We start from the raw sequence: 23,973 nt of genomic DNA, 5'->3' as shown, positions 1-23,973 counted from the left end.
TTGGTCCAATATACATGGCCGCAGGGGGAAGCCGAGGCCCAGGGAAGCTTGGCCCACTGAGGCTGCAGGCCTAGGTCACGGGAGGCGGCTCCTGTCTCCTGGCCCAAGCACCTGGCAGCTCCCACTTTGGCGACCCTTTCTGCTCCACTCCACCCTGGCTCAGGGGGTGGCCAGGCTGCTCAGTGGCTCCAGACGGGAGCGACCGCTGTTCTGGTATCATGAGCCCCACAGGCAAGACAAGCACCATGTTGCCTTCATGTTACCTTTTCCTCCAGCTCCTTTATTTGCCTCTTCTGAGCTTCTATTCTTTCTTCTAACTCTTTAATTCTCTGCAATGATAAAAGGAGGAAAATCTTCAATAATCTGAGTATTTGAGAAACTGAGAGGAGAAAAAGAAGGAGGAAGAGGAAGAAGGAGGAGGAAAGAAGAAGTCTTTCAAGATCTTTGTTTATTCGATGGACTAACAGCCACAGAGCAGCTGGCAGGTTGGGCTGGCCTCTGGTCCTGTGGTTCACAAGCTGGACACAGCTGTCCCCAGTCTGCCACTTCACTCCAAAGAGAGTGGAGGCTTCCTCCACAGCTACACCTCCTGTGGCAGGAATAATATTCTTTCAACTCCTTCAGGTCGGAATTCGTAGGCCAGACACCAAGGTGATGGTAAGGAATCAGTCACTGTCCTTCTCAAGGAGAACCTTCCTCCCGAGGGGGAGGCCCGGGACCCTGGAAGCAGCCAATCTGATGCAGCAAGCGGACTGCAGAGGCCATCCTCACCTTGATTACCCTGGAGACCAAGGGGACCATGGTGGGTGGGCTAACAAGGGGTGGGCAGCCCCTGGACACAGCGTCACCCCACTGACTGTCACAGTGAGCCAGTGCCCAGTGCAGCCGCTCACCTGGGTCTGCAATCTGAGCCCTTTGCACCCCGTGGGGTGCTCTTAGCTTGGAATGCATCCACAGAAGCCCCCTCCAGGTCACTGGCTCTCCCAGGGGAGCTGGGGAGCCCAGGCCACCAAGGCTCCTTGCCTCTCGGGAGAGTAAAACTGGCCCAGTGGGCTGGGCTGCCAGCCGCTGTCCCAGACCACAGCCTTCCATGGGGGGGCGCCATGGAGACCCGGAGCCAGAGCCTGAAAGAAGGAGCTGCCACCTGGGGTCTCAGCAGCGCAGTGCGGAAGTTCATGGGCGGGCAGGCCATTGGCCGAAGGCTGGGCGAGGCCACCGTGCAGGGTACGTGGTTAGGGGCTGGGCCACGGGACACGGTCACTGGAGGGCCACGGAAGGCAGCACCTGACCTCCGACTCCACCCTGGTCTGCGCACCTGCTGGGCCAGCTGCAGCAGCTCCATGCGCTCCCGCAGGATCTGCGCGTCCCTCTCACGCAGCTCGCTCATGACCTGGCGCTTCCACTGCTCCACGGCCGCCTGCAGCTTCTCGCGCTCCTCCTCCGACAGCAGCTCCGCCACCTTGGCCCCAGCCTCTTGCTGCAGGGCGTCGAACAGCATGGCCTCCAGCTCCAGGACGTGCTGGGCAGAGGGCAGCCCGTCAGTCCTCCCTGCTCCTGGAAGTGACCCACCCTCCCCAGGGCTGGACAGGGAGGCCGGGTCACCTCCATACTGGGGACAAGGCCTGCAGCAGCTGGGGGGCCATGGTGTGCCCATGGGCTCTGGGGAGGGCCTGGAATCCCGTGGGCCACCTTCCCTACCCAGCAGAAGACAGGAGCCAGCACGTGGAGACCCCAGGGAGGATGACGCCCCAACAGGCAGAGGGCAGGGCTGGGGGCACCGGGCAGCGTGGCCAGAGAGCAGTCCTGCCACAGGACGGCAAGGGCTGAGCAGGGTACGCCCTCTCCTTTCTCAAAAATCCGGTTTGGGACTGAGGTGCCTCCGCGGATCTACCACAGGGATGCCTTTCTGTTCCTCAACTGCCAGCACTCAGCTCCTGAGCCCAAGGGTACGGATCTGTTCTGCAGAACTTTTAAACTCCTTCTTCAGCAAAGCGTTGAAGAAATCTTTAAGAAACAAATCCTCAAATTTTCATCGGAATTCTCATTTTGATGCCCTTTCCTCCCGTCAAACATTCAGAAATGTGTGCTCCCTTCTCTTCAGGCAAAATGATTATGAAAATCCCTTTGGCTCAGCAAAAATTTTAGGAAATGAAAAAAAAAACCCACCCCTCTGGGCCTCTGTTACGTGTTACGTGGTGCTGTTGTCTAGGGCCACAAAAGCCCCTGCTGTCCTGCACTCTCAGATCTCACACCGTCACGTCTCAGAGCACAGGAGCTTCATACGCTCGAGACGAGCTTCAGCTGTGTGTGCGTGTGCCTGTGCGTGTGTGGGCACGTGTGTGCATACGTGTGTGCGTATTCATGTGTGCACGCGCATGTGTGTGCATACACACACACTTGTGCAGTGCTGGGGATCAACCCCAGGGCTGAGCATGCCAGGCAAGTGCTCCATGCTCAGCTGCACCCTGAGCCCCAGCCTTTTAGAACAAGTATGATTGACGGAGACCCTGGAATCAACGTCACAGAGGCTTGACACACGCCTACTAGGAGACTGTCCTGACCTTCTCTGTGGACAGGGACTCTACAAGTGGACAAACCACGGCCACCTCCAACTTCAGTGAGACCTCGCAGCCCACAGCCGGCTCCAGGTGTAGAAGCGAGGTCTGTCCCAACGGCAGCCCTAGAGTGGCTATCACCACCAATGGATACAGGCTTCCAGCAAACTCATGGGACAGAGGATGTCGGGGAAACCTGGGGACCCTCCAACTACTGCCCACTTAAGGTCACTCTGAGATCCTTCTTTGCTGGCCTCAGGAATGACAGACAAAATATGGCAGCAAAGGCCATTGTACAGTGAAGAGAGCTGTGCTCACACAGTGAGTTTTAAACACCAAGATGGCACCGCAGAATGGCTGATCAGGGTTGTCATCCCTGTCACCAGGACCACCATCACCGTCACTTAGCTCTCCAGCCTAGTTTTCAACCTAGAAGTGCCCTAAGCTCATCCCAGCCACAGTGGGCTAGACAGAATCAGACACGCCCTCTGCGGGTGAGCAGGGGTCTGTGGCAGAAACCTCAGCAGAGGGCACTGGCTTCCCTGGCTCCTTGGGAGGGCGGGCAGACAGTGGCCTCATGGATGCTCAGGATTTGGGCTTCCTTCTAAGCTGTCTAACCTTGTGAAAGCTGCAGAGCTCTCTCCTCACCCAGTATGGATGCAGGCCTTCTCGACCAAGTCTGTGCTGTTTATAAAGGTCCAAGTGAAGAGCCCATCAGCTGCTCTGGAGGGCAGGGCCTTGCTGGGCAGGTGTCTATGTGCATGGCCTCAAGAGATGCCCAGTTCTGGGGAGACAAAGCTTTTTGGTCCTCAGTTGGGCACATTTCTGCTACATGACCCTGCCATGTGGGCAAGGGAGGTGCAGACAGACTTGAGAGCCCTCTAAGGTCAGGAGGCCACCTTTCTCCCCTGCTGGGAGACCTCGGCGAGCAGACGAGGTACTCCAGACCCCAGGAAGACCCCACTGAGCTCAGGAGGAGACCACACACCAGCTTCACTTGGCCTGACGGGGCAACAGAAACTGAGCTGCTGGGCCTAAACCGGGCGGGAACAGCTGTGGTCGACCAGGACACAGTGGCCACTCCCCACACGATGGCCTTTATCCTCCTAGTGACTCCAGGAGGTAGGAGCCTACATATTCATTTGCCATGAGAGGCCAAGTCACCAGACTCAGATCTCTCTGCAGGCAAGTGGCTAAACTAGCTGAGCTCAGGACTGCAGTGCGTTGGGCAATGGAGCAATGCTCAGAAAAGAGTAGCTGAGCTCAGGACTGCAGGCCTGCGTTGGGCAATGGAGCAATGCTCAGAAAAGAGTAGCTGAGCTCAGGACTGCAGTGCGTTGGGCAATGGAGCAATGCTCAGAAAAGAGTAGCTGAGCTCAGGACTGCAGGCCTGCGTTGGGCAACGGAGCAATGCTCAGAGACGAAAGGAGAGTCGTGACCTCACTGGCCAATTAATCCACTGGATGGATTAATAATTTGGACGGATTACTTAGCGATAACCAGGCAGGTAGGGCAGGCTGGAGGAAGCAGGGCACTGGGAGGGTGCCTCTGGGGACTATCTCTTGTCCCTGGCTCGTCTTTTGCTCTGTTTCCTGCCTGCCATGAACCGAGCAGCTGTCCTCCTCCACGCCCTTCTGCCATGTGCTGCCCCAACGCAGGCCCAGAGCAATGGTGTTAAGTGACCATGGACTGGACCTCTAAAACTGAGAGTCCTACATAAACTTTTCTTCCTCTAAGTTGTTCTTGTCTGATAGTTTGGTCTCTCACCCCCCACGCCTCTCCCTCTCCCCTCTGCTTCCTGGCCACCATGAGGAGAGCAGGCCTGCTCCCAGTACCTCACTGCCATGATGACCCAGATCACACAAGCCCACAGTGATGAGGGCAAGGAACTGTGGACGGAAACGTCTGAAGCCAGGAGACAGAATAAAACCCCTCTACGCTGTTTTCCTCAGGTATTGTGCCAGAGCGACAAAACGTTGGCTAACACGTGTTCCGCTTTCCCGTGGATTCTGTCTTGTCAGCACCCCGCCTGCTTCGAGTCCTCAGGGCCTGTGCTGTGCCTGGCTGGGGAAGCATTTGCTAACCTCCTTGGGGCAGCAGAATGGGCTCGGGACTCTGACTGGGGTTGAGGGAGGAAGGCAGAGGTGGAGCCCTCTGACCAGCAGGGTGGGAGCAGGTCCTCCAGCCTGGTCTCCCTTACCTTATGAGCGTGGTCCAAGGCCTGCTTCCGGTAGTCCAGCTCCTCTTCCAGGTAGCCCTTCTGCTTGCTGAACAGCTCCTGAAACACGGAGAACCAGGGCTGGGCCTCGGGCACGCTGTCCTGGGAGGCGGGAGCGGTCCAGGGCCACGCGGCTGGGCAGAGGCCACCAACCTTCTCGCTCTCCAGATCCACCATCTTCCGCTGCAGTGCCGCCTCTGTCTCTTCAATCCGCTGGAGCCACTGGGCACAAACAGAGTGAGCAGGTGACAGAGAGTCCGCTTGGGTCGCTCTCACAGACACCTAGGCCGCCCTCCCCCCGCTCCATGGAGACAGCCTGGGACAGGTGGAGGGAGGCCTTGTTCAGAGAGGAGGCCATCATGGGCTCTGCACACCTGGTCAAGTCTAGTCCCACCTGCGACCCTAGCTAGTGTCCAGGAGTGCTGGCCCCTGGGAGAGGACAGATGTTGGTCTAGGGTGCAGCAGAGCTGCACCCTGCACTTTAGAGCTCTGCAGGAGAGGGAGAGAAGGGTGACCCCTTTCCTGAAACCCCCATTTGCTAGGCACCCCATGCTGCTGCTGAGGAGGGTGCTGACAGTAGCCCCCAGGCAGGTATGGGCTAGGGGTGGGGCCAGGAGCAAGTTAGTGGACTGGGCAGCCCCAGAGGAGGGTCCTGGCAGGTCCATCAGGAAACCTGGCAATCTCAGACTCCACCCAGCTTCCAGCCTCTAGGAGGGGACCAAGGCAGAGCTGGCATCTGGTGGTGTCTGGATGAATCTGCCCTCTGTAGAGGGGTGTGGCCAGTGCTGTGAGAGGCCTGTCCCCTGGGGCAGAGAGGACTTAGTGGACCACGCCCACCCTCTAGCCCCTTTCCCAGGCAGAGGATCTTCCAGGGCTGAGTGATACCAGGGAGGCCCAAAGGAGCCTGGCCCTCCCCCAATTTCTGCAGGTTACCTTTTCAGCCAAGGTCAGGACCGTCCTGGCTTGTATGACAACCACTTGCTCCTCATTGGTCAGGTTCTGCACCCAAAAGCAGAACACAGGCATAGTCAGAGGCAGCACCTTCTGGGGTGGAGCCTGGGTGATGGATGCACAGCGAGGCTGATGGGATGGGCATGGGGAGCTGGGCTACACAGCACGATGCTCTTACCGAGACACCTACCCGGGTCTCTTACACGCTGTCCTCCACCCTGTGCCCTCGGTACTGTTCAGTTCATCCTCTCACTGCCAGAACTAGGAAGGTCTAGGGGGATGAGCTGGGCACCGGGGCTAGTGGATGGGCCTCGACCACCTCTCCATGGTGAGGAAGGTCAGGGGGATAAGCTGGGCACCTTGGCTAGTGGATGGGCCTCGACCACCTCTCCATGGTGAGGAAGGTCTAGGGGGATGAGCTGGGCACCGGGGCTAGTGGATGGGCCTCGACCACCTCTCCATGGTGAGGAAGGTCTGGGGGATGAGCTGGGCACCTCGGCTAGTGGGCAGGCCTTTACTACACCCTTTCTTTGTTTAAAGTCAGTGCTCTGCATATGCAGCCTCAAGAGTAGATCAACTATTCATGGTTGTGAAATGCTTTAAATACTTGTTTTTTTTTTTTTCCTATATGTTTTATTAATGCTTAGTCCAGAGGGAGCAGCGGGGTGGTCTTTCTGGGAAGGGTCAGTCTTGCTTTAGGGCCAAGGACCTTTTCCTGAGGATGTAGTCACTTCACATGCTCAGACCCAGCTGCCACCTGCATCAGGGTCTGCCAGCTCCAAGGGACAATAGGAGACCCATGACTCAGGACCCATGAAGTGCAGTCCTGGGTCATGAGGTACCTGTGAAGTTTGACTGAAAAGACTGCACAGTAAGACCTGAAGGAATGACCCCTTAGCAATCAGAGGAACTGCCTGGATTCTCCATGGGATGTTCTGAGTGTAAAGCCTGAGACCACCTGTTCTCTTGTCCCCAGTCTCCTCTGTCCCTGTACTCTATGGGGGTGGCCTTGGGGCTATGCGATGGCTCCAGGACAGTCATGATAGTGGACAGCTTGGGTGGATAGCTGTGGGACTGGAAGGAGCCCTGAAACAGAACTGGGCAGAGCTGTCATTTTAAGGCTACCAGTTCATCAGCTCTGTGACCCAGGTGCCTTCTGGAGCCTCAGTTTCTCTAGCTGTGAATCATAGGGTGCCCAATATGACTTTCAAGAGCCCATGATGGGGGTTGATTCCGAGTTAGATGCCAGAGTGCATCACGCCCACAGCCATCCCTACTGTGGGGTGGAGCTTCACCACCTGCAGTCATGATGGAGCCACCAGGTCTGGGAAGGGGCAGGAACAGCCAGGACAGCCCCCATGCTCTTCTAACTGCTCCCCAGGTGATAGGCCAGCAAGGAAAAAAGGCATTCCTACCAATACAAGGCCCTGCCCAGAGCGGTTGGGGAAATGTGTGGAGGATAGAAGGGCAGGTAAAGGATGGATGGATGGATGGATGGATGGATGGATGGATAGATGGATGATAGGTGGACAGATGGGGGACAGATAGAATATGTACTGATATATGGAGGGATTGATATGTGGATGGATATATGGATGGATGGAGGATGGTAAACAGATATACAGATGAATGAGTGATGAATGGATGAATGGAGGGTAGATGAATGGATTGATGAATAGAGGGCAGATGGGTGGAGGGTAGATAGATAAATAGATGAAGGTTGGATGGATGGAGGATAGGTGGGTGAATGATGGATAGGTAGGTGAATGAATAGGTGATGGGGATGGTGGGTAGACAGATGTAGAATGATGGGTGGAGGAGGATGAATAGGTGACAGGGATGGATAAATGGATGAATCAAGGATGGATGGACAAAAGGAGGATGAATGTATGGATAGGATGGATGGAAGATGAGTGGATGATGGGTTGATGGATGATGGATAGATGAATACATGGATGGATGGATGGTAGATGAATGAATGGGTAGATGATAGATGAACAGATGGAGGGAGGGAGAGTGCATGTATGGATGGATAGTGAATGGATTGATGGAAGGTGGAGGGAGTTTGGATGGATGGATGAATAAATGGATGATGGATGGATGAGTAAATGAGAATAAATGGATGGTGAATGGATAAATGGAGGATGGGTGGATGGACGATGAATGGTGGACAGATGGAGAATGTATATATGTCTATATATATGTATGTGGATGGATTGCTGGATAGATGGAAGGCAAATGGATGAAGAGACAGAGGAAGCATATACAATGTATGTCTTTGGATGGAGGATGGAGTTTGGATGGGTGGGTGGAGGGAACAGACGGACTGATGGATGAGTGGATGGATGGTGGATGTGTGGATGGATTGGTAGATGTTGGATGGATGGGGGTGAAGTAGTGCAATTACTTCGTCTACTTGGTAATTGATATTATTTTGAGGAGTTAGCCATAGAAATTGGAACTCTGCCCCAAATGAGATCTGGGGATTATCTACGGACTCTGTTTCTTCTACCAAGTCAGGGAAGTGGGAACCCCTGAATCTTGGTGTGTCTATGAGCAACATCCCCCAACCCCACTAAAGTCTGAAAGAGATTCCAGAAATGGAAACCATGTGAGTGGAAGTGCCCTTAGCTGGAGGTCGGGGTGTGCACAGCAGTGATCCTGGCGAGTGCAGGAACAAAGAGACAGAGCAGATTGCTCTCAAATGCAGGGTGCCCATTCTGAGCAGGCTCTCTGCTTTGGGGAGGGTCTCTGGGCAGGGCAGCCTGTGATGGGACTGAATGGGGCTCACAGAAGCTGGGCGGGGGTGGCCGCATGAGGAGGCATGCACAAGTCGCACAGGCTGGCTGCATGAGGAGGCATGCACAAGTCAGGAGAGCAACATACACTTACGGCGTTATCCCCCAGGATGTCCAGCTTCTTCATCAGCTCCGCCACCACGATGTCCTAGGAGGCGAAAGAGGGCAGGTGAGTGGCAGCCAGGCGGACTGACGGGTGTGGAGCGTGCGGGGGAGGGCTTTACCGTCACGCCTTCAGCCTCGCAGTACACCTGGAGCGGGCTCTTCCCATCCACGAAGGGTGTGTGGTGGAAGTTGATGGCCGGTGACTTCCTCTCCCTCTCCTAAGGCAGAGAGCAGAAGACTGGGCATGGTGACCACTTTCTCCCTGTCTCTTCCCTCCCAGGAGTCTGTGCTGGGGCTCAGGGACCAGGCCAAGCCCACTCAAGGAATCTGGTGTTTCTGAACATCAAGCCCTGGTGGAGGCCCTATGGTAGAAACTCAGTGGACTTGCCCAGGAAGACTGCCCTGGTACATGTGCCGACTCCAGATGGGTATGTGGAATACTGGTTCCATCAAGCTCCTGGCTACGTGGCCCGAGCAAGTCCATCCCAGAGCCACTTGCTTGCCCACTGGTGAACTGCAGGGGGCTGTCAGGAGGCTCAGAGGAGAGGTGGCATTGAAGAGTCACCCTGCCCTGGAGAACACCAGCTGATGATGCTGCACCACCATCACAGGCTGGACCACAGACAGAAGCCCAGGAGGCCAACAGGGATGGGCACCCACGTGGAGTGGCCACACAGCCCTCCTGTCTCCAGTGAGGTGATGGGAGGATCTCTGAGTGATGGAGTCACCTGGCCTCTGAGTAGGTTTCTGACCACTAGGTTGAGCGCCTGCTTGAATGGATAAATGGAGGATGGATGGATGGCCAATGGATGGTGGACCACACTGCCCAGTCACCCTGGCAGTGAGAGATGAGCATGGTGACATGGCTGCCCATGCCCAGCCTGTCCTTCCCCATGGCTCCTCTTCCCTCTGTGGGGCACTGGAGCACATGGGGAGGGCAGGATGCAGGATGGAGCCTGGTCACTGTGTGGTGCCCTCTGCCCCCACTCAGGGGCTTCTCTGAGCAAGAAGTAAACGTCTGCTGGCCAACTGCTGGGGTCTCATCACCCCTGTAGCAGTCGCGGCCACAGCGATGCGCGGGGACCCTGCCCTGAGCGTTGGGGCTTCAGGTGTGGCAGCGGTCCCTGTCCTGGGGTTTGCTCTGCTCAGCTCCGTTCTGCTGCCCTTGCATCCAGGTCTCTGTGGCTGCCTTGCAGGCTGCACCCTGCCTAGATGCAGGGTTCAAACAACCTGCCCCTGCTTCCTCCAGCCCGGGCTTGGGGTTCCTGTTCAAGGGCTCATGAGACTACAGGCCTGAGGACAGGGGCCTGCCCTGGAGCCCTGTGGCCATGCTGGCTCAGGCGCCAGCCCGAGGCCCCTACCTCGAGCTCCAGGATCCTGAACTCCAGCAGCTCGTTCTGGTCCTTCGCGTCCTGGACTTCATGCTTCAGCCGGGCTTCCTCTGTCTCCATTTGTTTTATCTGAAGAACAAAAGATGCCTGAGGTGGGAAGGGGTCCAGTCTCTCCCACTGGAGGTACATGAGGTCAATTGCCTGGCTATCTGGCTGTGCTGGCTGTCCTAGAGATGGCTGACCTGCCCAGAGCCCAGCCCTGGAAGCTCAAGGTGCAGGAGGTCCAAATGCTCAGTCCAGCCTAAGCCTGGTCTGTGCTGGTGATGCTCCATCAGCCTCCACCACTTAGTTAAAAGGGCTTGGGGTGTTGGGGCAGTGAATGGGGAGCTGCAAACCTGCAGAAACAGCCCTGAACAGAGATGGGGAGGGAGGTGCAGTGGAGGGCACGGTGGCCCCAAGCCACTCCTGGAGTCCAGGCTAGACCACAGCCTGGGAGCACACGAATGCCTGGGGGTGACCGGGGGCCCCAGCTGCCTGGCCATGCTCCAGATTTGACACGGCTCATTAAGAGACTGCTGGAATGGAGCTGTAATGGAAGACCCTGATGTGAAGGCCCTTGTTCAGTTGGCAGAGTGCTTGCCTAGCATGTGCCGGGTCCTGGATTCAATCCCCACACCACTGGAAAAAAATACTGAGTCCTCATTCTAGCCACAAACAAAAACGAGGGGCGCTGCAGCGCGTGTCTTCAGCAGTTGCATGAGGGCAGGTGTCCACCATGGGCAGGTGAAGTGTCCTTCCCCTGGGATGGAACTGATCTGGCACTCAGGAGATGCCCAGGAGCACTGGTGTCCTGGGAGGGAACATGCTGAGTCGGGGGCTGGCCACTTCCGCCATGCAGCTGTGGTGCTGGGCAGCTGGCTGCAGTGAGGCACCTGTGGGCCAGGAACCTGACCTGTGCCCACCACAGCAAGAAAAGCACAAGTTCTATGTGTGCATGTGAGCATCTGTGTGTGCACAAAGGTGCTTACGTATAAGTATGCACGTGAGCATTTGCACATGCATGCCAGTGTGTGAGTGTGCATATGTCCAGGTGTGTGTCTTTCTGGGTGTGCCTTGCTGGTGCACAGCGATGGCAGGGCCTCCTGAGCAAGCTGACAGATGCCCACAGTGGAAGGCCCTTGGTGCTGTGGACCCTCTAACTCAGCTCGTTAAGAGTAAGGCTGCGATTTCGAAGGCAGAAGCCCTGGAATGCACGTCAGGGCTCTCCTCATCTGTGTGCACCTGGAGCAGGCCTGGTGGCCCCTGGCAGAAGCTCAGGCGCTGATGCTGCTGCGTGCCACCTCTCCTGGCCCGTTTCAGTCATTCTAATGAAGCCCGGCCAGGTGAGGAGGAGTGACAGTATTCTTGGAGCAACAGCATCATCCAGGGGCCAAGGGAGCCCACACTGGGGTCACTCCAGGTGCCACCTGGTCAGGCTGGAAACAATCTCCCGCAAACAGAAACCCTGGGTCGGCTCAGGCTCTCAAAGGGGCTGTTCCTCAAGGACTGCGCAGCCTTCAGCATGAGCCTTCAGCAAGAGCTCCCTGGCCCGCTGCAGCTTCCAGCTGGGGTGGTGCTGGGGCTCCGCAGGGGCAGCTTTCACACAGTCTCTGACCACCCCCATCCCTGGAGCCCGTCAGGGAAGCAGGACAAATTGGGATGCGCTGCCGCCACAAGCTCCACCAGACCAGGAGAACAGGCCGCGGCTCCTCCAACACGGGCAAGGGGGAAACGCGGCTCCCGAAGATGCGCCTCCAGGGACCTCCGTGGGCAGCACCGGGCCAGAGCAGGGAAGCAACCCAGCTCGGAGTGCTCGCTCACGCCCCTACTCCACCCACGCACGCACGCGCGCGCACGCACGCACGCGCACGCACGCACGCGCACGCAGGGGGTCCTGCCAGGCTCGCCCTGGGGCCGCACGTACCTTCTCTACGAGCTCTTGATTTCTTCGATACAGCGCTTGCTTCTCTTCAATCCACTTCGTGTCCTTGAGAAGGAATGGAAAGGAAGACACGTGGACACTGCAGGAGGACATTGTAAAGCCACATTCCTGTCCCTCAGCACAACGAGAACCCAGTTGCTGGCATGGCCCCAAATGACAGTGGATGGCCTGGGGTGGGTGCAGGTCAGCCTTGGGCGTCAGGCAAACAGAGGCAGGTGCTGCACTGCTGCATTCTGGGACACTGGCAGTCCTGCAGGCCATCGCCCCTGGGGTCCTCTTGTCTGTCCATCTGCGGTTAATGTGTCAAGGGCCAAGGCCCTCCATGGGCAGCTCGGGTAGGGGGTGCCCTGGGAAGCAAGTCCAGCTCAGAGTGATCTCGCAAGGTCCCCCTACTCCACCAGACAGCGTGCAGCCTCCTCTGGGGAAGCCCCGGGTTAGGGTGGAGAAGGCCACCCCAGGAGGGCTGGAGAGCTCACCTGCCCCTGTTCGGCCAGTGCCTTCTCCAGGTCCTCCACCCGGGCCTGTGCCCGCTGCATGTCTGCTTGGAGCTGCTCACGGGTCTGTAGAATGGGAGGAAGGACACATCAGACTTTCTCCAACGGCCAGGACAAACAACGGCTCCCGGGACGCAGGTCAGAGGACTCGTCCTTGGGAGCGTCCCCTCTGGGGCGGTCTCCAGGAAGCAGGCAGCTGTGAGGCTGCGTGCAGCCCGGGTTTCATGTGGACAACTGGGAGTACGTGAGGCAAGGCCCTGGCCCACGCGGCGTGATGGCCCTGACACCTAGCCCTGTCTGTTCACTGTTGGTGCCCAGGGCTGGCCAGATGGGTGTGAGTCTCCCTGGGTGGCACAGAGCTCTCAGAGAGGCTTCTGAGTGGATCTGCTACTGCCCCCGACAATGCTGCTGCTCCCGCACGGAGCCCTCTGCTGGCCCCTGGGATCACCGCCCCTTCTGCGCCTCCCTCACCCTACTGCCCCAAAACTGCCCTTTGATTTACAGGTCAGCGTCCTGAAATTCCTCCCAAGCACCAACTAGTTTCCAGGCAGGTTTAAACTGCTCTCCCTTGGGTTACTTGGGTCTCATGGTCCAAACCATGGGCATTTTACCCCATGGCCTGCCCATGCTCTGGGGCAGTTTCCGGGGAAATTGATGGCGGCCAGGCAGAGATCCATCACCTTGTGAGGCCCATGGTAGGTTCCACGAGCTCCGTCCCTAGCCTTAGGACAATTCGAACAGAGACATTTTTCTTTCTCCAAGGAACATGCAAAAAATAAATCCAAAAAGTCCAAGAAGGAATGTTTGAAGTCCCCCTTTATGCAGATAAATGTCCTTTCCATTCTGATCTCTGCATCTCAAGTCAGAGGTGGGAAAGGCAAATAGTGGACCCCTTTCCTGTCACTGCCCCTGGAGACCAGCAGAGGGCACCCATCAGCCCCCTCCAGTCTTTCCTGAATGTCATCACCCCGCTGAGTATGCCCAGGCAAGGTAGACAGGAGGGACCCTGCTGCCCGGCAGGCTTGCCTGGCAAAGCACAGGGCAGTGGAAGGCCAGTGTTTCAGCTCAAGCTTGTTGGATGAATGAGGAGTCTCAGCAACTTGAAGAAAACTGAGCCCCACGCTGTCCCTTCATCCCTGGGCCTCCCAGTCACAGACTCCCCAAGGCATCAGACAGGTTTGGGTGCAGGTGACTTCATCTCGGTCCTGCAGGCCCATGTGCCTCAGTCACAGTCCCTGACAGGGACTCTTAAAGGACCCTCGCCCACACCTGTGCTGTCTCCACTCGGCCAGTCCCGTCCCCCGTCCAGGACGACCCAGCTACCAGATCCACAAATACTGATCGCTAGTGGCCTCAATGGGCATCACCCAGGACTGGAAAAACTGTGGGAGAGAAGGGGCTTGGCCCAAAAGTTTGGGCAGGTGAAGTGTCCCTGCCAAGGCCTCAGGGCTAAGTGGGAGGAGCCAAGTGGAGCCAAGCTTGGAGTAGAAGTCATTTAGACCTTAACTTCTCGCTCTGCGTCCAGTGTCCCTCCGACCTGCTCCTGCAGCAAGGCGTACGCTCGCTGCAGTGCCTGGTACTCCATGGTCAGCTGCCGGAACCTCAGCTCCGTCTCCTCCTTGGCCAGGCCCTGGAGAGGAGCAGGGGCACCACGTGCACCCAGAGAGAGAGCGTTAGCCTCAGCGCCCAGCACCACCCCAGCCAGGTGCCTGCTCCTCCAGGGAGGAAGAATGGAGGGGTCTCCAGCAGCACAGGGGGGATGACTCTGGGCACCCAGGACTGTTGGGAGAAAGGCTTCCCTGGGTAGACCGTGGGGCCAGTGGCACTGAAGCCAGGGCGAGCCTCGGGTTGGCCAGGGGCCTGCTGGGTCTCCTACTTGCCAGCCAGTCTGCCCTGACCAGCAGATCCTCCCTTATTGACCAGGTCCACACATGGCCCTGCTCTGCAGACGTGTGTCTGGAAGTGTGCTGTATTTTGGGGGAGGGCCCCAGGGCCCCAGGTCACACATCTCCTCTCAGGGTTGCCCACCCCAGGTCTGCCACCCTGGCCAGTCCACTGTGACCTGCACCCAGGCTTCCTCCTGCAGGCGCCCCCCCAGGAAGACACCTGCTGCCCCACAGAGAAGACAGGAGCAGGTCTATCTTCCTTCCGTCCTTCCTTCTTCCTTCTGCCCTTCCTTCCTTCCTTCCTTCCCTTCTCCCTCCCTCCCTCCCTCCCTCTTTCTTTCCTTCCTTCCTTCTCTCCTCCCTCCCTCCCTCCCTCCCTTCCTTCTTTCTTTCCTTCCTTCCTTCTCTCCTCCCTCCCTCCCTCCCTCCCTCCCTTCCTTCTTTCTTTCCTTCCTTCCTTCTCTCCTCCCTCCCTCCCTCCCTCCCTCTTTCTGTTTTCTCTCTCTCTCTCTCTCTCTTTGGAGCAGGTGTTTCTATTGTAGACTTGAATGAGTCCCAGTGGACCCCAGGGTTGGCAGGGTGACCATATCCAGAAGTGACCAAGCCCAGAAACCCTGCCCTCCCCTCTCCCACGGCCTCCCAGGCCTTCCAGCAGAGGTCTGCTATGACGACTTGGTTTTCTAGCAGGCTCATGGCCTTTGGGCCATCCTCCAGTATCTGCCAGGGAAGGCCCCATGGCCTTACCAGGTTCACTACCCTGTCCACAGCCACAGGGGCTGGGCCAGTCAGATGAGCACTGTCTTCTGGCCCTGGGGCTGAGACAGCCGCTGGACTTCAGGGTAGCCATCTGTTATGGTTTGGAGGTGAGGTGTCCCCCAAAAGCTCACATGTGAGACAGTGCAGGAAGGTTCAGAGGAGAAATGGTTGAGCTGCGACAGTCTCAGCCCAGTCAGTGAGTTCACCCCTGATGGGATTAACTGAAGTGGTGGGGTGGCTGGAGGAGGTGGGAATTGGGCGTGGCTTTGGGGATACATTTTATATCTGGAGGGTGGAGTCTCTCTGCTTCCTGATGATGTGAGCTGCTTCCCTCTGCCATGCTCTTCTGCCATGATGCTCTGCCTCACCTCAAACCCCGGAGCTAGCCTTCTATGGACTAAAACCCCTGAAACCATGAGCCCTCAAATAAACCTTTCCTCCTCTACAATTGTGCTGTTCAGAACATTTAGTCACAGCAGTGAAACAGTCGACTAAGACACCATTCCGGTAGGCTGGGCTGTCAGGAGCACCTGGCTGTTTTTACCAGAAAGAAAGCTCTTCACAGTGTCTCTCAGGCCCTGATGAGGGCCTGGCATGGGGTGACCACCCTGGTAGCTATGCAGGCCCTCCTGGGAAGCCCTCTTTGGGAGGGGCTCAAGATCAAGGATGGAAGAAGTGCCACTGGGCACTGGTGACAGCAGGAGTGACCCTCAGCAACCAGGTAGCCAACAAAGCACAGGTTCCTCACTGCACAAAAGCATGGGCTACCAGGGCTAGACCAGGAGTCCTACCAAGAGAGCAGGCCTGGCACTGGATCCCAGCCCCAAATCACCCAGCCTCATGCCCCAGCCTGCCTCAGTGTCCTCTGAGGGCAGACAAGTCCAGAAGCTGCTGTGGGAGACTCACGTTACCTCCTCTAGGTCATCGTCGGGAGTGCACGGGGTCTGGTCTGTCCTGTCAGTTTGATAAGAGATGGAAGATCCATCGGACTCCAAGGAAGCTTCTTCATCGTATCCAAAGAAGGTCTCCACAACCACTGGCTTCTGACCAAAATGCAAGGCGTTGGTGCAAACCCAGACCAGGGCATGGCCATCAGCCCCAGGCCTCCTCCTGCCCCCTCTTCCTGTTGCCCAGTTGTCCACCCACCACATGACACCACCACTCCCATCTCTGTCCATGACCACCCTTGAGGAAGCTAAGTTGCTGGACTGGGTGTGAGTGCGCCATCTTGGTCCACCCAGAGTGGGACTGGCAGAGTGTGGAATGGGGAATGACCTGGAGTCTGACCAACACGCCGCTCCTGAACTTGACCTCTAGTATGCTAACCTAATAGCCAATAGCAAGCACTTGCTCTGATGTGTGGTGCCCTTTCCAGTCAAGCATTTCTGATGTATTTTTATAAATATCAGTCAAGACAGATGGGATATATACAGACAAAAGTGGGACCTCCACCAGCTAGTTGGAGAGCTCAACCAAGCGTCCCCTACTCCTGGCTGTCAGACAAACCTGTAGGTTTTCTCATCCAGGTTTTAGATACTATGAACTCCAAAAGCCACCTCCTCTCAGCCACATGCAGGGACCCTGCCTTCCTTGGCTGTCCTTGTCAATGTAAATGGCCACGGTGGCCTCCAGGTCTCTGCTGAGTCCTCTGCCAGACCTTCCAGGAAAGCTCCTCCTTGGGCCCCGGACCATCAGCCACCCCAAGGACCATGGTGGCTGTTCCCTCCCAGACACCTGCATCCTCTGGCTTTAGCTGAGCAGGGCTGTGCTAGTCTCCTCTCCTCTTGACCAGCCACCCTCTCCAGCTGAGTGGCCACCTGACATTTGCTGAGCTGAGTCCTGACCTCTCTAAGAAAGGTCAATCCTGTGCCCCCATCTTTTCCAGATTTTTTCTCCCCTGAAATTTCCAGAAAATGGACAAGCTTGATAGACCCAAACTCGAGGTTCTCTTGTTTCATTCCAGCCCCCAGGCACTGCTAGTCCTCGGATGTCCGTCCCCTCCCTGACTGCCTGACACTCCACCTCACTCCTGCTTGGTCTGGCAGCCTCTTGGACTCTCCTCCTGCTGACGTACCCTGCCAGTGCCACAGGAACATCTTTGCTGAAACCCTCCTCTTCCAGCTCATTGCTGGTTGGTAACCCATGGTCCTCCATGGTCCTCTGGCCTGACTTAGGTCCTGTCATCCATGCCCTTCCTGCTGACTTCCCCAGTTTTCCCTCCTTTCCTCTCACAGAGGCACCAAGACAGCAGGGGCAGCGGGTGGGGCCTCTGGACAATTCTGGAGCATCCTGGGGTGATCTGGGAGAAAGGCTAGCTGCCTCCTCCCTCCTTGGGCCTTTCCAGGGCCAGGGAAGCCAGGTCTGTGGCTGAGGAACACTGAATGGCCCATGGAGGGACCCCAGGGTGTTTAAAAACAACACATGGTCACATTTCAGAGAAAGCTGAAGATATGTGAGGTCCTCCAAGAATTTATTCAAAAGCTCAATAAAAATCATAGGCCTATCAAGAAGGATCAGACTCCAGACAAGCTCCCCCAGTCAAATTTCCTAGGGATGCAGGAGGTGTGGGGCTCATGGGCAGCTGTGGACGCAGCCTGCACCAGCTGCCTGGGGCTGTTTAAAGCTCAGGCAGGCCCAGGAGGGGTGCGTGGCCGCGTGAGGGTGCAGGCCAGCTGTCCCCAGAGCTGTGTGCCCCATGCAGACATGGGTTCAAGCTCCTGTTACAGGCAGTGAGGACACTGGGGTGGGGGGTGAGATGTCAAACTGAGCCCTGTGCACAGACTGGGCACATGCTGACCTTGTGAACTGGCCAAATTGCAGTTTCTGGAACCAGATTCACCAGCCTCTGCCAAAGCTGTGAAACCAGCCATGTCCTGAGCTGCCCAGAGTCTGGCCAATACCCATCCATCTTACCAACTGCTTGCACTGTCAGAATGCCAACCCCAAGGGGCGGGTCACAACCCCAGCAGCTGGGGCACAGGATGGGCACCCCTGCAAGCCCCCAGTGCACTTCCAAGGGCTTGGCCCTGACGTCCCTGGAGTGTGGCCTGGCAGCCCACATGCACATGATTCTTTGTTCTGGGCCAGGTGGGTCTGACGTCAGGTCACAAGCAGAGTATTGATTTATCCTATTGGATGTTTCTGAATGACAGTTTTGGGAAGGAATAGAATTATTTTCTTTTCGCCTCTGAAGAAGGGCTCCCTCCCAAGAGGCTTTCAGGACATGAGTCTCACGTGCCCGCTGGTGGCCTCCTTTACCTTGGGGAGCTTTGCCATTTTCTTTCTCTGCTTCCGATACCTTAAAAGCTTATCGCGCTCCTGCAAAAACCAGTTGGAGAGGTTTTTTAGGTAGGTGCACAGCTCCACGGGTTTCTTGAACTGCCCACGTCATCTTTTGGGACGTGGTCTCAACATGGTGACTGTTTCTGGGATGCGAACGCAGGGTATTTGTGCAGAAGGCTGTGGTGGCCCATTTAGGTGGGCTCTGCACTCGGGCATCACCAGGACCCTCAGCTTGCATGGTAGGGGCCATGGTGGGGGATGGGAAGAACTGGGGTGTCCCAGGGCCCCTCCCACTCTGCGGGAAGCCCATCCTAGTGACTGCATAGCACCTCTGTGTGAACCAAAAGGCAGCTTCAGCCTAGAAAGGGTCCATGGACAGCTGCACAGGACTGGGGGTCCAAGTAGGAGAGTCACAGCTTGGTACTTACTAGCACGCTCTTCACGTAGCCAGCAGTCTCCAGGGTCTAGGGAAGGAAATGGTAGCTTACAAGACTGGCAGTGAAGCCCTGCAGAGCCCGGCGGCCCAGACCCTGCAGTACCCTAGCTGCATGCCTCAGAGTTCTCAGGGTCCCTTGCCTGGAGGGGACGGTTCTGCCCCAGCTGTCCTTCTTCCTTGCCTAAGCCAGTCCCAGAGGCTCCCTGAGCCTCCCTGAGCCTTCGAGCATCAGTAGCCTCCATTCAAGGCAGCCAAGACTTTCACCCACCTGGCAGCTGGAGGAAGACTTTTGGAAATTGTGCTAAGGTACATTTATTTGTAACTGACCAAGATTTCAAGCTTTTCCTATTCCCCCATAAATTATTATTGTCACTCGCACTGATGAGCATTTATAACTGAATGAGAAAAGGACTCAGATCTTAGGCAGGGCCAGGGAAGACTGTCTTGGGGAGACCACACCCCACAGCCTATGGGGGCAGAGGATCTTTCCATCTTAGGGACTTTGGAAATGGACTTAGGCATTGCACAGGACAGGCAGTGACTGAGAGGGTGCTGCTGTCCTGCTGCTTGCTGACCAAGGCAGCTCGCTGGGAATGGTCTCAGCACGGAGTCCACCAGAGCCCACGAGAGACAGAGCGGGCCCCAAATCAGACTAAGTGGAGCGTTTCCTGCAGCACTGTTTGCACACCTGTGCTGGGGCAAAGGAAGCCCAGGAGAGAGCGGGAGGAGGGCTGCACGATGGTCCCCAAAAGACACGTCCACAGCCTCATCCCCACTAACTGGGCATGGGAACCGATTTGGAAATAGTGTCTTTGCAGGTGTGATTAAGTTAAAGATGCTAAGATGAGCTCATCCTGGACTAGGATGGCCCACCCAACCCAAAGTTCCTGTAGGAGACCGAAGAGGAGACTATTCCAACAGAAGAGGAGGGGCCGCGAGAAAACACAGGCGGAGGCTGGAGTGAGGAGGCCACCGGCCAAGGAAGTTCAGGGACCCCAGAGGCTACCAGAGGGAAAGAGCAGGCCCTCCCCAGGCCCCTGGAAGGTGCCAGCCCTGCCCACACCTCGACTGGGCTGGTGGCCTCCAGAATTGGGAGAGCGAATTGTGTGGGCTTGTGCTGTGACGCCGCCGAGGCTTGTTCCTGACAGAGGTGGGGCCTTGAACCCTGAGTTCCAGGGTGCTGAGGAGCCCCAGGCACAGAGGCCTACTGAGGGAGGGTCCCGGGACCAGCGAATATGTGGGGGATTCAGTCAGGGGAGGCCCCACAGCTCTGGCCAGCCTGGGAGCAGGTGGGCAGGGTGTGGTCACCTTGGAGAGCTCATCGATGAGGTTCTGCTGCTCCACAATCTGTAGCTTCAGGAAGTCGATCTCCCTCTCATCTTGACTTTGATCGAGGTCATTTAGGGAGCTGGGTCTCCGGATGATCCCGGCTCTCTGCCTCTGCAACACCAAGCAGGCCACGTCCCGTGTGGTGGGCTCACCTGCACAAGCAGATCCTGGGGGCCCTCAGCTGCAGGCAAGGCCTCTCTGCTCAGCCTTGGAGCAGTCAGTTACAGAGCCCAGGGGAAACTGAGGCTGCGTCTGGCTGGTCTCTTCAGTGAGTCAGGCACCTATGCACAGACCCCCGGCCGACCGGAAAGCCCGCTGCAGCCTGTGGTGAGAGCACACTACCTCCTCCAAAACTGCCATTACGGGGCTCTGGGCTTGAAAGACTCTCTATGGGGAGGGGACAAAAGTCAACCCTGCTCTCTTCCCTGGGTCCCCCTGATTACTCTCTGGTCGACTCACTCTGTGGCCTCTGGGGCCCTCAGGGCCAGAGGGACTCAGACATCACTGACCTCCCCCGTCTGCAGGAGTGGGCCCCCTACCTGGGCTCACTGCTCTGGGTCAGGCCTGCTCCTCCTGTCCCTCTCCGCAGCCAGGAAACCAGGCCCTCTTGCTACCTTTGCCTGGGATTTTCAGAGTTGAGAGCTTGCTTACCAAGCATTTGGTGTCAGATATGGACAAAGGGGCCCAGAGGAGACAGGGTGGCTTCCTGCAGGCAGCACACTCCTTCCTGTGGCTGGTGCTCACCTGAGGCCCCTCTCCTCTGGGCGGGCTTACTTGCCCAGGAACACTCAAGGACCTGCCGTGAGCGCAGGCTCCAGTGCCTGGCTGGCTCCACTGCCTCTTTAGGCCACGGAGCAGAGCAAGGGTTGCCAGCGGCCAGCACAGACACCCTGTGACCTAGTGGGCCTTACCATCTCTATGTTTTCCTGGGTGACAAATTTCAGCTTGCTTTCTATTCTCCGTAAAGTGTGAGACAAGTCTTCATTTTTCCGAGTAAGGCGTTTGTTTTTATCCAACAATGGCTTGTACTGACTTTCCGCTTCCCTTAAACGCTTTAACTGCAAGAGAAGTTAATTACGGAAAGTGATGTTTTAAGTAAGAGGACAGGACTCCACACAGTTAGCAAGATGTCCAGTTTGACTGAATGACATGACTGCCAGCCCACCATGGTCCAGGGGGCGTGGGTCCAGGACACATGGAAAACCCCAAATCCACAGGTGCCGAGCCCCTGGTAGAAAGCGGCGGTGTCTGCAGTCCCCACACCCCTCCTCCTGCCTACTCCACTCCTCTCTGACGGCTCATGAACCTAATGCAGAGCAGACGCTGCAAAAGTAGTTGTCACATGGTCCTGTCCATGGCACGGCCAGGAGGAAGGCCTGCACCTGTCCAGCACAGAGCTGACTTAAGACCCTTGAACCTGTGGGTGTAGAAACTGTAAGTCCAGAGGCCAACTGTACTTGCAAAGAGGAAAGTTCCCAGGCCCCAGGGGGAGAGCCGGCTGGCAGCTGCCCTCCGCCCACCCCGCGCCCTGGTGAGCCAAGCACTTGGGACGAGTCCTGTGCATTGCAGACAGGGAAAAAGCTGAAGCCAGCAGCCTGGGCCGAGGCTCTGCTTGCTCACGAGAGCTGTGGTCAACCCCAGCACCCAGGCCCTCCACGCAGCTCACACGCCCTCTGAGCTGAAGGTAATTGGAACCCTCAGTGACTAATGGTGAAGGCGACAGCTGACTCAGTGTCCTTTCTCACACCCCAGATCAGGCAGAGTCCAGGGCCCTTCTGCCCCAGGACAGAGCAGGGATCTGCCAGCCAGCATGCGGGAGCAAATGTGGAATAGGCCAAGGAGTCCAGAGGCAAGGCCAGCCTGTGGCCAGCACGTCCCCTTTCCACAGGGAGTGTGGAAGTGGACCCCGGCTCTCCCCACTCTGCAGCCACGATCCCACGAGGCCCAGGGCCACCCCTGCCCTGCCACTGACCAGCTCGTTCCTCTCTTCCGAGAGCAGGGCGTTGCGATCCTCCAGTTTACGGATGATAGCACTTAACTCCGCGATTTTGAGCTGGAAGCGCCGGGCATCCTTTTCATCCAACTGCTGTTCCTAAAACAAAGATCAACTGCAAACCACTGTCCCCAGACACGCATAGCCTTCATGAAGCACAGCCCCGTGGACGCCATGACCGCCTGCGCTTCCACACAGCCGCTGGAGGGTGGGCGTGAGCCAAGCACTGCGAACCGCGTGAGGGGGCAGACTGAAGCGGAATGTCTGGGGTATGCAGATGTGGAGGGCGAGGGCAGGGACATGCGTGCGGGGGGACAGCTGCATGCTTTCCTCGGCCACTGCCCGGCTGCACCTTCGGAAGGGGTCTGCCTGCGAGGTGGACAGTCATGTCCCAGGGTGAGCACAGGAAAAGATGCCTGTTGCAGACTTTGAAAAGTCACTTTCCCAAGGAGTGTGTTCCCTCAGTCCCTGTCTAGAAGGTCACTTTTGAAACCACTGGAACTTCATTAGAGAATCAGTGAAAGCCTTTGGCTGTGGTTTTGGGGTGTCTCTGGAGCAGGAAGGGCTGACTCTGATCAGTCAGACTGCAATGCCCCCACAATGGCAGTCTCTATTCTTGCAATGTCACTGTCCCAGGGCTGGCCCGACTCCAACAGTTTTGTCCTTGAATCAAATAAATATGTCCCCAGCGAGACACTGGTTTGAGTTCCTCAGTCAATGGGTGCAGGAGAGGCTAGGGACCAAAGAGCCAGGGGGGTCACATGGAAGGTCCATGGAGTGAGACCCCCCAGGATATTGCAGGCCACCACGGAGGAATCTGAATGAGGGGTGACAGTGAGAAGGTGGGCAGCTTGCAGTCCAGGTGTCTGCTGGTGGACCGTGCAGGTGGGCATTAGCAGCCCAGGGAGGAACAGAAAGTGTCATGGTCACATGAAGAGCACGTGAGAGGATGGCTGGTGATGAGTGCGAGATCAGCCACAGAGGCCACGCCAGGCACATGGAGAGCGGGAGCCAGAAGCCTGTGCGCGTGGGGCAGAAGCAGCACATGCTCAGAGTGCCTCGTCTCCGAGGGCGGGAGCCAGCACCAGCAGAGTTGGTACTTTGGGATCCTTGGCAACCTGGGGCCTGGGGAGGGGACAAGCCAATGCACCTGCTGTGTTGGAGAGGAGGGAAGGGGACAAGCTTCCAGTTCTCCTGGCCAGAGCTGGATGAGCTGAGGGCCCCAGGGGCAGGAGAGTTGGCTGGACCTGGGCTCTGGACTCCCCAGGGAGCCCCGCAGGGCCGTGTGTCTATACTTGGTTTTGGCCAGGGTGAGGCCCGGGGGTGCTTACAGGGCTTCCCGAGTGGTCTGAGGCGTCTCCTGCACCGCTTGCATAAGGAAGTTCCCGTCTGGGGCTGCCTGGGTGCCGCTCAGCCTCTTTGGCCTGGGAAAGCTGCTCATCTAGAGCCTCTTTCTGGAGCTGCAGTCTCTGGGCATGCCCGGCTTGGACCCCTAACTCTCTCTCCAGCACGAAGACTGCTCTGTCTTTAAATTTTATCTCCTCCATCTACAAGGAGAACAGAACACAATCACACACGCAGACAGGACACAGATCTGCAGTTACTATAGAAACAGGCAGATTGGCATCGGGAGGGGTCCCCACAGCAGCAGCCCTGCCAGCATCTTGGGCTCTGAGACCAGAAGCAAAAGCGGACCATCCTGGACAAGAGTTGGTGCCCCACGACCCAGGCTGATGCACACAAGCCCTCTGGGGCCTCCTGGGATCAGCCAGCTCACCCCAGGCTGCCCTGGCCTCTGTGCACCCCTGCACTGCTAGGCAGGTCACCCAGCAAGACTCCCCATCCCCGGCTGCCCTGT

General features: G+C 57.2%; 1 protein-coding gene across 20 annotated transcripts in view; it reads right to left on the bottom strand.

Moving 5' to 3' along the window:
- Jakmip3 (Janus kinase and microtubule interacting protein 3) overlaps window positions 1–23,973 on the bottom strand; it is a 104,868-nt gene that overhangs the window by 18,035 nt on the left and 62,860 nt on the right. For 7 of the 20 annotated variants that reach the window (XM_047553525.1, XM_047553533.1, XM_047553524.1 and 4 more), the window contains 18 exons: window positions 23,447–23,662; window positions 22,095–22,214; window positions 21,034–21,180; window positions 20,102–20,233; window positions 18,786–18,821; window positions 18,334–18,393; window positions 15,987–16,118; window positions 13,935–14,063; window positions 12,416–12,499; window positions 11,922–11,984; window positions 9,989–10,087; window positions 8,747–8,845; window positions 8,611–8,670; window positions 5,707–5,772; window positions 4,927–4,995; window positions 4,756–4,833; window positions 1,316–1,519; window positions 264–329 (listed from right to left, as the gene is read on the bottom strand). In XM_047553525.1, the coding sequence (XP_047409481.1) occupies window positions 264–329; window positions 1,316–1,519; window positions 4,756–4,833; window positions 4,927–4,995; window positions 5,707–5,772; window positions 8,611–8,670; window positions 8,747–8,845; window positions 9,989–10,087; window positions 11,922–11,984; window positions 12,416–12,499; window positions 13,935–14,063; window positions 15,987–16,118; window positions 18,334–18,393; window positions 18,786–18,821; window positions 20,102–20,233; window positions 21,034–21,180; window positions 22,095–22,214; window positions 23,447–23,662 (1,860 nt within the window). The remainder of the gene's footprint in view (window positions 1–263; window positions 330–1,315; window positions 1,520–4,755; window positions 4,834–4,926; window positions 4,996–5,706; window positions 5,773–8,610; window positions 8,671–8,746; window positions 8,846–9,988; window positions 10,088–11,921; window positions 11,985–12,415; window positions 12,500–13,934; window positions 14,064–15,986; window positions 16,119–18,333; window positions 18,394–18,785; window positions 18,822–20,101; window positions 20,234–21,033; window positions 21,181–22,094; window positions 22,215–23,446; window positions 23,663–23,973) is intronic. The other 13 variants (XM_047553529.1, XM_047553540.1, XM_047553528.1 and 10 more) reach the window with 10 other exon arrangements.

This window comes from Sciurus carolinensis, chromosome 5 (genome assembly GCF_902686445.1).
Source record: "Sciurus carolinensis chromosome 5, mSciCar1.2, whole genome shotgun sequence".
In the NCBI taxonomy this organism is placed as follows: domain Eukaryota; kingdom Metazoa; phylum Chordata; class Mammalia; order Rodentia; family Sciuridae; genus Sciurus; species Sciurus carolinensis.
This window is presented reverse-complemented; position numbering and strand designations above follow the sequence as displayed.